Consider the following 10,837-nt stretch of genomic DNA (forward strand, 5'->3'; position numbering starts at 1 on the left):
TTTGACTAATTTTCTGTAGGAAAGAATCCATTTGCTATGTTTTGCACTACTTCCAGAAGCAGTTCTCATAAAATTTCATGCTACTGATATGTATTTACATTACTTAATACATCTCCTCAAAGGTTGTCTCTATCAATAGGGCAATTTCAATGCAATGCTATGGTGACTCCTTTTATCTACCCTAGAATATATTACTAAGTAAGTATTTTATGTAAAAAAGTATTAAGAAGTAAATGTTTCTCTCATATTCTTGGTAACTGAGTCTTTTACTGCACATTCTAGTCCTTTCCTTCCTATAAGGCCTATGGAAGCTGTTTGTACATTTTAACGTTTGAACATAAATAGAATCACATCAGCAGTAAGGAAATAATTTTTGATTTCTCTAAAATTCTCTAAATATGTAGCAAATCATGCAAAAGCTTGTTTTTCTTAATTAGTTGGTTTTCATGACTTGTCAAGTGCGCTAATGATAGTCTACTAGCTCTTCACATCTGCAGAATCTCACTGAGCAAAGAGGCAGACCTGGGTTTCTTACATCAAAAGCAGACAGCAATATTTCCCACTTGATCTTTTCTTAAATAGAAACATTTTAGAACTTGCTTATCCATTCCAGAGTAAAACTCTGCAGATCTCTTCCTTCACAAGTTGTGTTTAATAAGTAATGTCTGTCAAAAATTAAACAGTTTCTGAGTTTTAGAAACTGGTCGAAGGCATTTAACCCTAAAATGCATATATTCCTGCTTCCATGTATATTCCTCTCCTGGCTTGGCAAAAATAATCTGCAATGCACTGCAATTCATGCAGTTTTTGGAAGGCAAAGATTGTGATGGGGCTTGACACACACACAGATCACGTGGAATTCATAGGTCAGGGGAAGTGTTCCCCACCAGCTCAGCACACCCCACTCACCACATGTGGAATAGTTCCTCTGGAGCCCCTGCACAGGAGAGGTGTTGATGAGCATGAGTGAGCTCAGCATTGCACTGTGAAAATGATCAGAGGGCTGGACAATGTAGCCTAGTGAGGGAGGCTGAGTGAGCTGGGCTTGTACTCTGCACCAGGGGGTGCAACAATAAAGAGGATATTAAAATAGCTGTTTTCTTAAGGTAGGGTAAACCCCTGAAATATAGGTAGTGAGGAAATCTTAGGTCCCTTCCAATGCTGGGAACTCAGTTTTTGTGCAGTATCTGAGAGAAATTACATGGATCTTCCCCTGCACAGATGCCATCTGTGGAGGGGTTCCACCTTCTTCCCACAATGTGGAGCCTTTTCTTTTGCATGGCAAACAATCAGTCTGGGATGTCATCTAATTCAAAATATTCCCCACTGTCAGCACAGGCTTTAAGTACAAGGCTCAGTAGAACAGACATGTACTGTTCAAGATCACTAACTCCTTGAATACAACATTTTCCACAATGCTGTCAGTGTAGCTTGGTCTGCCTGGAGGAGACACAGCTTCAGAGGCACTAACAGTGCCCGTGCAGTGCCTAGGAGGATGCTGGCAAGAGGTCCAAGCCAGGTTTTTACTTAAGTCATGCCAGAAGAACGAGAGAAGGTGGCCTGAATAAGGGGAGGGTGTGGTGACACATAAGGAAAGCTTTTTCACAATGGAAATAAGCATTTGTAACCAGTTACCCAGGGAGGTTTGGGGTTCTAAGCTCTTGGTGGTCTTCAAGACCTGACTGGACAAACCCTGGGTAAAGTGGTCTGAATTCAGTGTTTTCCCTGCCTTGAGCAGCTGTGTGATTCTGAAATTCAGAGCAGCTAGCTAAATTGGAGTCTTAATCTATGAGCTGAATCTCTCCCTTTAGCTAACTAACAAACATTAGATGACAGTCCACCCTGATAAGTTCAGCAGAAGTTAATTAAAATAATTTAGGAAAAGAATTCAACTTGGACAGATAGAGTTTGCAATGAAGCAAAGCTGGGCAATGGGAGGACAATATTGGCATAAAAGAACAGCTAAGACTGCTTAAACATTTTCACCGATTATCTTAATTTTCTTTTCTCAGCAAGTTATATTCCCAGAGTGGATTAAATTTCAATTTAACATTATCCTGACTATCTGCTTGCATGGATGAAAAAGATTGAAAGGGAACATTCATAAAGCTATGAAACCATTAACATATATTGAACTGATTATATGCAAGATGGAATAGAGTCTTACATCACTAGGACAATTTTTACAAGGAGGGCCACCACTCTTTTAATAAACATAGAGAAGGCTACTTGTTTCACAGTGTGCTTGCCCTTTAGCCTGTGTCCACATCTGGATCCAACACCTGGGCTGTTGCCCAGACACTGTGTGCTGTGTGCATGTCTAGGCTGAGGAAGAGTTGTGTGTTCCCAGGGATCTTGTTGGACCATTCTAGGCATAGCTTATAAAACACATTTGCCTGAAATATGTCTATCCACACCTTATGTGTTGTGAAAAATCATACAAATAACTATGATATTCTGGTTAGTCTTCCAACACTATCCCAGAATTGACTTCGGTTGCATATACTGGGCTTCTTGCATATAATTTCTTGATATTGAAATATAATAATGAAATATAAATTTATGTTTATCTTCCATGCCTGACCCCAAACTTTAAATTCTCTTTAACATGTTCCTGTCTCAACCTACTTAATCCTAGCTCTGCCGAGATGTATGTGTTTGCATCATATCTTGCTGGAAGAATAAAGATCCCACTTGCCTTTTTGTTAAGTTGCAGAGTGAAGATGGTCAAGGTAAATGATTTTGAAGCACACACCTGGAACTTAGTCTCCATCAAAAGACAGAACCTGAGATCAGCCCAGCTGCTCTCCAGCACAGTGTTTGCTGTCAGCAGCATTTCCAGGGGTTTGTTGTTTGTGGTCAATTCAGAGAGTTGCTGGGTGAAGGGAGAGTGAGGGTTAAGGCAAACCCGTTTGTTCCCTTATGGTCTTGCTATGCCTATTTCCCTCTAATTGAGCAAGATTCCAAATTGAGGGGGAAAACTAAAAGGAAACAACCTCAGGAATCTAAGTCTCCTACAAATAGGCCTTAATTTAGGAAAAAAACAAGGTATATTAGATTAAGTTGTTGTGATTCATACTCTTTGCAACACAGTCTTAGAGAAAAGCTTTTGTAGACTCAGGCAGCTGCAGCAGTGTTCAGCCAAGTCTAGATAATGGATACTTACAGCTGCTGTCACTGGAAAAGCTTCCTGAGATTGTTCAGCTTCTCTGTTGTCTGTTCTCACAGTCTTACCCTTTCATGAGCTATTAACATCCATTGCCTGCTGGCAGATAAGGGGGAAAGAGGGAGAGCAAAAAGGTCATGTAGGTTTTCCAAACTTTGGTAGTCTACCTCAGCATCCTCTTTATGAATTTTGCCCTTCACGTTTGTTGGTACATGAAAACCTTTAGTAGCATAGAAGTGGTGGTCTTCTGTGAGCTTCCTGAGCTGGTCTTATAATATAATTGTAATCACAGTGATTAATCAGCTTAGGTTTAGTATTATGTACTATATATGCAGCATGGATATTGCTTTTCACCTTACTGGTTTCCTGCTCAGAAAGACTTCAAACTACCAGTGTACTGATTGTAACCAGAAGGATATGGGTGCCCTAGCTTCAAGTAAGGTTGCATACAAATATCTGTTATTTTTCATATTAAACTGATCAATTTTATTTAATCTCTCTCTTTTGTGATTAAGAGGGCAGGCTGAGAGATAAAAAAATAAAAAAGAAATCAGTTTAAATTTTCTATTCTTATCTGCCACAAACTTTATGCAAAAGTTATATGGGAATGTTGAAGAACAATGAATTTCCTGTGTTCATGATACAATTTACATTTACAAAAATGAAAAGGTTTAGATACTGAAAAATGATCTCACAGACTTTAGCACTGTAATAGAATTGAGACCTTTGTGTATTGTTTCATCATAGAGACCTTTTCCTCAGTTGGATTTGCCACTGAATTTTCATTTTTTTTTTAATTAAATTCTCAGTAGCCTCCCAGTCCCAATAAAAGTAATTTATTTCACATGTGTTATTTTTCATTTTGCTGAGAAAAAACCTCTAAATCTTGACCATGTTTTGAAATAAAAATATTGTTTTTAGGGCAGTACAAATATTTTTCTTTTTATTTTAGAACCAGGTGACTCCAAAAGAGAGAAGAAGGAAATAAAGGACTATGGAAAAATGCATTTCTTTCTCTGTGCTGCATTTAGGATGTGGTCATGCCCCAGGAGCCTGGAGATTGCTGTTATGATGTGCCTGAGCTCAGGGATCCAATTTTATCTACGTATAAACCTTCCTCCCACTTCTCCTAAAGTGTGCTCATCTGGTTTGCGTAGAAAAATTTTTGCAAGAACTCCCCCGAGTAAGGGCATTTGAGTACGAGTCTGGCCACAGCTATTTACAAGTTTGGGATTTTGACTGAAGTGAGTAATTGAATCACATTGAGCCTCTGAAGTTTGCCTTTTATTTATATCTTCCCCCAATTGTGTGGCTCAGTCTGCCATTGGCTGCTGTCCCTGCAGCCTACCCGAGGGCTCTGCAGTTACATAAGGCTCTGTCTGCTGGAGCCTATATAAAGCCTTTTGCATGCCAGTAAGAGGCAGAATTTTACCACAATCCAAGTCCCACTGCTTTAGTTCGCATGAGCAGGAAGATTTGCTCGAGGATATCCTGAAACTGGACCCAGGCTGGTCTGTTTGCCAGCCTGTGCTTCACAGCTGTCAACCTCAGTCGCAAGTGGCAGCTACTGTGAGTAGCTTCTGTGCATCATGAAGAATTTTTCATTTCCTATGCAGGATAACACACATCAGACTGAGAGTCCTCCTCCTCACAGATTCCTGAGTTTGACAAATCAGTCAGATCCTATTGGAAGACCAGAAAGAGATGAGCAATTAGCTCAAGTAGAGATTGCTGTACTGGGGGTCATATTTCTGACAGCGTCTGTGGGCAATTTCATTCTCATACTGGTGCTGTGGCGAAGAAGAAAGAAGCTGTCTAGGATGTATGTGTTCATGCTTCACCTCAGCATTGCTGACTTAGTGGTAGCCTTTTTCCAAGTGCTGCCTCAACTCATTTGGGATATTACAGATGTTTTCATAGGGCCAGATTTCTTGTGCAGAATTATCAAGTATCTACAATTGCTGGGCATGTTTGCCTCTACTTATATGATAGTGGTCATGACAGTGGACAGATATCAAGCTGTTTGCTACCCTATGGTCACTTTCCAGAAGAAGAGAGCTCTCTGGAACATCCCCATTTGCAGCAGCTGGTCTATAGCATTGATTCTTAGCCTCCCACAGGTATTTATCTTTTCTAAGACTGAAATATCTCCAGGTGTCTTTGAATGTTGGGGTGAATTTATTCAGCCTTGGGGCCCAAGGGCATATGTGACTTGGATTTTTGTAGTTATATTCTTCATTCCCTCAGCAATCCTTATCACATGCCAGGTCAAGATTTGCAAAATAATCAGAAGAAATATAAATGTGAAAAAACAGAATGAATGTGAAGCAACAAATCAGAATCAAGTCCTGCCATCCCGAGCAAGCAGTGTGAACTGTATTTCAAAGGCTATGATCAAGACAGTAAAAATGACAGTGGTGACAGTTGTTGCCTATGTTCTCTGTTGGTCACCTTTCTTCATTGCCCAGCTGTGGTCTGTGTGGTTCCCCAGCATCCTGACTGAAGGTAAGATGCTCTCCCTCCTCAGCCACAGCTGCAGAGCAGGCTGGCACTCTGCTGTCGAGTGCTTTGTGTTTGATTTTGCTTTTGTGTAAGGGTTACGTGTGGTCATTTGAGGAGGATTAAAAAGAAATACTTGGATTGATTATCTCCTATATTTAATTAGGTACAGGGAGCTTCTTGTGTTATGTGATCAAAACATCATGTGTCTGTTTTGTGTGTGTGTCTTGAGTGATTAACAATTTAAAGATTCATGAACAGCATGGTGAAAAGTATCATATGCTTCAGCAAAGCCTCAGACTTTTAGAGGTTTGAGGTATAATAGCAGTATTTTGGGTCCTAGAGGTGAAAAGAAGCAATTGGCTACTCAAAGTAATGAAATGATTTCTTATTTACTGGGTAGAACAGTTGAGTTATAAGACATCTGATTTTTTTTACTGTTGAAATCATCTTGATGAAATCTCTGTAGTAAACTATGAAACAACCAAAAGTTGTCAACCAGCTGTTTATAAAGCAAAAAAGCATGCCTGAGAGAGTTATCAAGCACCATGTTGTAAACAAGAATGGGCTTGTCAAATTTATGCTATTGCCTCTTTGTGAAAGGCAGACTCTATATGTGACTTTAAAATCACCTATTCTAAATAAAGAGAAAAATAAAAGAGAGAAAAATATAATAGTCCTGCCTGATAAAAACAGTAGTTTCTGAACTTTATTTTAAGAATTCTTCCTGTCAGTGTGAATTTGAGTCTTGTTCTACATACATTTATGTCAAAATATATACCAAATAGTATTTATTTGTATCTGTTTAACAGCTTAGTAATTGCTTTTAAAATTAATGCAACTGCATCCAAAAAGAGCTATATGAAGCTATTTAACTCTGAATGCATACAATAAAGTGTGCTTTATACCTTCAGCAATAGCAAATTGCATTGATAAGGGAATTTCCTACTATTAGATTGGTTTTAACATATGAATAGATACAGCAGAAAGCAGCAGACTGTGAAAATGTGACTTATATTTATAGGAGTGCTTTATTTAGTCTCTCATTCCTTTAACTGTTTTGTTCTAGGTTCAGCATTCACCATTATAATGCTCCTTGGCAATCTAAATAGTTGTGCCAACCCATGGATTTACATGTATTTCTGTGGCCAGATTCCACATTGCAGAAGTAAGCAGCTGGAGAATACCTCGGCTCAAGAGGAATCCGTGTTCACGGGGAGCATTCATCTCGCAGACAGAGACCCTGAGGAGAACAGCACTTCTGCATAAATGCTGAGGGCTGGTTGTTGTGTTGTTACAGTCCCTCTGTTCACAAGACATATTGATATTTTACCATCATCCCTTATTTTGTGGATAAGGAAGCTGAAAAAATTGGTTTTTGTTGTAAAAATATATTTCTCTGCAGTTCTGTAGCATATTCAGGAAGTTTCTGTGTTGTGCAAGCCTGACTCAGCGCTTCAATCACCACTGTCTTATAAGAATGCTTTCCTGTAAAGACTGACAAAGATACATAAAAGTATCTTAGATATTTTGTGTTCTAAAGTACTTCCCCATCTGTGATTCTGGATTTCTAAGAAGTAAAATTTTATTACTACCTGGTTCAACAAATTGAAACATAATTAAAAAGAAAGCGGATCTAATTAAACTTGAATATATTTTCAGAGTGAACCATCAATTGTTCATCATTCTGGCGTGATTGAGGGACAATGACAATCTTGAGAAGGCAGCACAAAGTCAGAAAAAGCTTTTGCCAGCTCTTACTAGCACCTGGTTTAAATTAACTCTTTATGTACATTCATAAAATGCCAAGCAGCTTAATATAATTTAAAAAAATAAAAAAAATTGGCATGCTCGTGACATTGAACCCTTACTTCAGTTTCAAATTCCATTGCGGATTGCAGGTATCAATCAGCAGCATAGCAGCAGTTCAGGTTTTTTTTGGCTTCACACCATGAGATTTGATTTTCCATGCATTTCCTGATGTGTAAGCAGTTAACTGGACACCTACACGCACCCCATACACACACATATACATACTCTAAATAAAAGTGAGTGCTAAGAGAGACACTTTCATTTGGCATTCAGACCCATTGGTTCTAGCATGAGATTTATTGACAGAAAACCAATTATTATTTTATTCCTTCGTATCCCTTTAGGTTCAAATTCAAATATTTCCCTTTGCTGTAAAAATAAATCTGCATATCTTTATTTCAAATGCCATTTGTTTGCTGGTTTGTGGGTGTTATATGCAGGCAGCTATTTATTTTCTTTCAATGTCTGCAATCTGATCAGAGGAATATGGAAGGAATATCAGCAAGGCTCTTTCAGGTGAGAATGGATCTGCAGGGACTCTGTGGCACTTACATCTGGTGACATGTAATCTGTCTACTGTATTTCATCACATTTCAGTCTTCTGAGTGCGAGCAGTCTCAAATTTCAGTAGAAAAGCTATAAAATTGTGGGGGTTTAATATTCTTTAAATTGTAGTCAAAGAAACATTGATTTTAACGAAATACTGATCACATTTAGTGAGTACTGAGAAATTCTGCTGTATGGTGAATAGTAACACTTCAGGTTAATTTATAATGAAATGACTGCATATTCAATGATTTCTATTCTCTGTATAATTAGATCAGGTAAGGGCAAGAACCAAATATTGCTGTTCTTTTTAGTGGGAAAAGCTGGTGCCCCAGCCCAGTTGACAAGTACAGGTCTCCAGCTGTTAGGAAGAGGAAGAAGGTGGGTGAAGGCAGAGCCAGGCAGGAATGGGGAGGGTTTGTATGAAGGTTTTACTACAATTACAGCTGGTAGGGCTTTTTTGCTGTTTTTTCCCCTCTCCCTTCAATTAGTAGTTAATTCTACCCCACAAAAAATTCCCTGTTAGAGCAAATCTGTAACTCAAGTGAAGGTTCTCAACTGGGGAAAGAATATCCAAGATACAATTCATTCCATTGATAGGATAATGATACAGCCACTCACTGACTTTCTAAGACTTTCAGTCAATTAGCTCTTACTCAAGTTTTCCTTTATGACTTAATCCAATGGTTAATGGTGGGATTTTGGGGGTTTTTTTCCGTTTCCTTTGATTGTAGTTAGTTACACAGCATAATATGCAGACTTGAAAGGAACTGAAAACAGAAATGCTTCAAGGAATCACCCATGTCACTGCACTACTGCAGCAAAACTCCTCAAAAGGCATTGATCTGCAAAGAAAACAGGCATTCAGATTGTGTGCAAAGAGTCATCCAGATCCAGAGCTGGTGGAAGTCACAGTTCTCTTGAGCCACCACAGTGGAGTCATTGTGCCATTTGGCACCACCTGATCCGATCTCTAGTAGAAGTTTAAAGGTATAACTTCTACTACTTACATGTCTGCATTGCTGATACATTTGTTACCGGCTCCATAAATAATTTGGTAGAGTTGGATTTTGCAAATAACAGTACCTTGATGTGTTCATTAAAAGTCTGAGAGAAATGTTAACTGTCCCCATCTCAGATATTTTAATCATGACATGAATAAAATATTAGAACTTCTTAAATTCAGTGATGATTTTTCACCATCTGTAATGTTCAAAACACTTATGATTTTGACTCTCAAGTGTTTTCTTTCTGATTTTTTCATTTTCCTTCCCCTGACATCAGTCCTGTGATTAAAAAGAAAACTAAAGGTTGCACTATAGTGCAAACTTCAGGCTATGGATACTTTTAGTTTCAGTCTCTCAGAAGGAATTTGAACACAGGTATTCCTGCTTTTTCTCTTAGGAAAATGAAGTGGGCTGCATTTTCCAGATGTACGTACTCATCCCACATGCCCTGCCCTGCCTACCCCGTGGGTAGCACTGAATAACTGTCTCAGTGGGGAGTTTTGTTCAGGTCCACTGTTTTCCCATCAAAACTTATTTTCAAATGATGGGAAATTCATTTGGCTAAATTTTTTTCCTTTCCCTTTTTATTTTTAAAAATCCTTATAATGTGCCCCTTTCAGGACTTCTCTTATTTCTTGAAAAAAAAAAGACATTTAAAAATAAAATTTTTCTCTTTCTAAATTTATCCATCAGTGCTCTTGGAAGTTGTTGTTTGGACATCTTGTGCCCTTGCATTACTTTATATTTTGAATCTTCATCTGAACTATATATTTTTCAATTCACTGCACTTAGATTTCCAGCAGGTATTGCAGTACCTCATTAAGAGAGAGGGTTGACTTTGGCACAACACTGTAGTCTGGCCAAGGTTTTTAATCCATATGGGAGAGTCAGTAACTCAAACATATGAGTCCCTAGGAGCACTGTGGAAGCCCATAAAAATGGAAAAAATCCAATTATCAGATGAAAGCCTTTCTCATCAAAGCCTAGGTTCTGTTTTCTCACACAAATAAATTCTGAGTAAAAAAAAACCCTAGTGTTCCCAGTGCTGAAATGAATGACTATGTTGTTGATGCTGGCACTGTGACATGCTTTCTGGTTATCTGGGTGGGGATTTTTTTTTTTATTTTCCATGGTTTTGTTACTATTTGGGAAAGGCACAGTTCACTAAAAGGAATTAGATTCTTGCTTAAAAATTAGTAGTTTATATTTTGCCATACAGATAAGAAGAATGAAAGACAATGTAATCTATTGGTTCTGTATAGATTTATTATAGGAAAAAGAAACTACAAAAACAACCTAGTAGAATGAAAACAAAATCCCAACATGTTCTGCACTATTAACAGAATATTTTGATCATTCTTTTATTCTACAGAACTGCTTATGTATTTTCATAGCCAGTCCCAGTTCACATTCTTGCAAATGGTGAATACTGAAGATAGAAGTGGTGCATGATAATCTTTTTAATATTGCAATGAAATAATGCTGAGGAATTTTAAAGATGGTGCCAAAATAATGTCCTGACAATTTCACTTTGATCATTTATTTCTCACAAGAGAAACCAGTTATCAAGTGGAATAAACTGCTCCTGTGTCTGCATTGTTGGGGGAGGACTGGCAGAATGCTTTGGAGACACAAATTGGAACTGGCAGGGTTTATTCTGTGAGCCAAACATGGCTGTAATGTCTAGTTGCCAAACACATGACCAAGACAAAAGTGTCCTCAAGAAATTGTGAATGTTGTTAGCTACTTTTGGCTTAAGGGTGTCATGAACTGGCAAAGGCAGAGCAGAATGACCCAGCTAATCAGT

At 38.3% G+C, this 10,837-nt stretch overlaps 1 protein-coding gene across 2 annotated transcripts; it reads left to right on the forward strand.

Annotated features, from left to right (window-relative positions):
- The first annotated feature begins 4,572 nt into the window (after positions 1-4,572).
- LOC129119887 (arg8-vasotocin receptor-like) lies at positions 4,573-7,873 on the forward strand. Of its 2 annotated transcripts, XM_077178933.1 has the most exons (3): positions 4,573-5,286; positions 5,434-5,671; positions 6,735-7,873. In XM_077178933.1, the coding sequence occupies exons 1-3, from the start codon at positions 4,756-4,758 to the stop codon at positions 6,932-6,934; spliced, it is 969 nt and encodes a 322-aa protein (XP_077035048.1). In that variant the 5' UTR covers positions 4,573-4,755; the 3' UTR covers positions 6,935-7,873. The 2 variants fall into 2 exon arrangements, with proteins under 2 accessions (XP_077035048.1, XP_054488097.1); XM_054632122.2 differs by having other exon boundaries at positions 4,575-5,671.
- Positions 7,874-10,837: the final 2,964 nt, after the last annotated feature.

Source organism: Agelaius phoeniceus, chromosome 5, assembly GCF_051311805.1.
Source record: "Agelaius phoeniceus isolate bAgePho1 chromosome 5, bAgePho1.hap1, whole genome shotgun sequence".
Lineage (NCBI taxonomy): Eukaryota > Metazoa > Chordata > Aves > Passeriformes > Icteridae > Agelaius > Agelaius phoeniceus.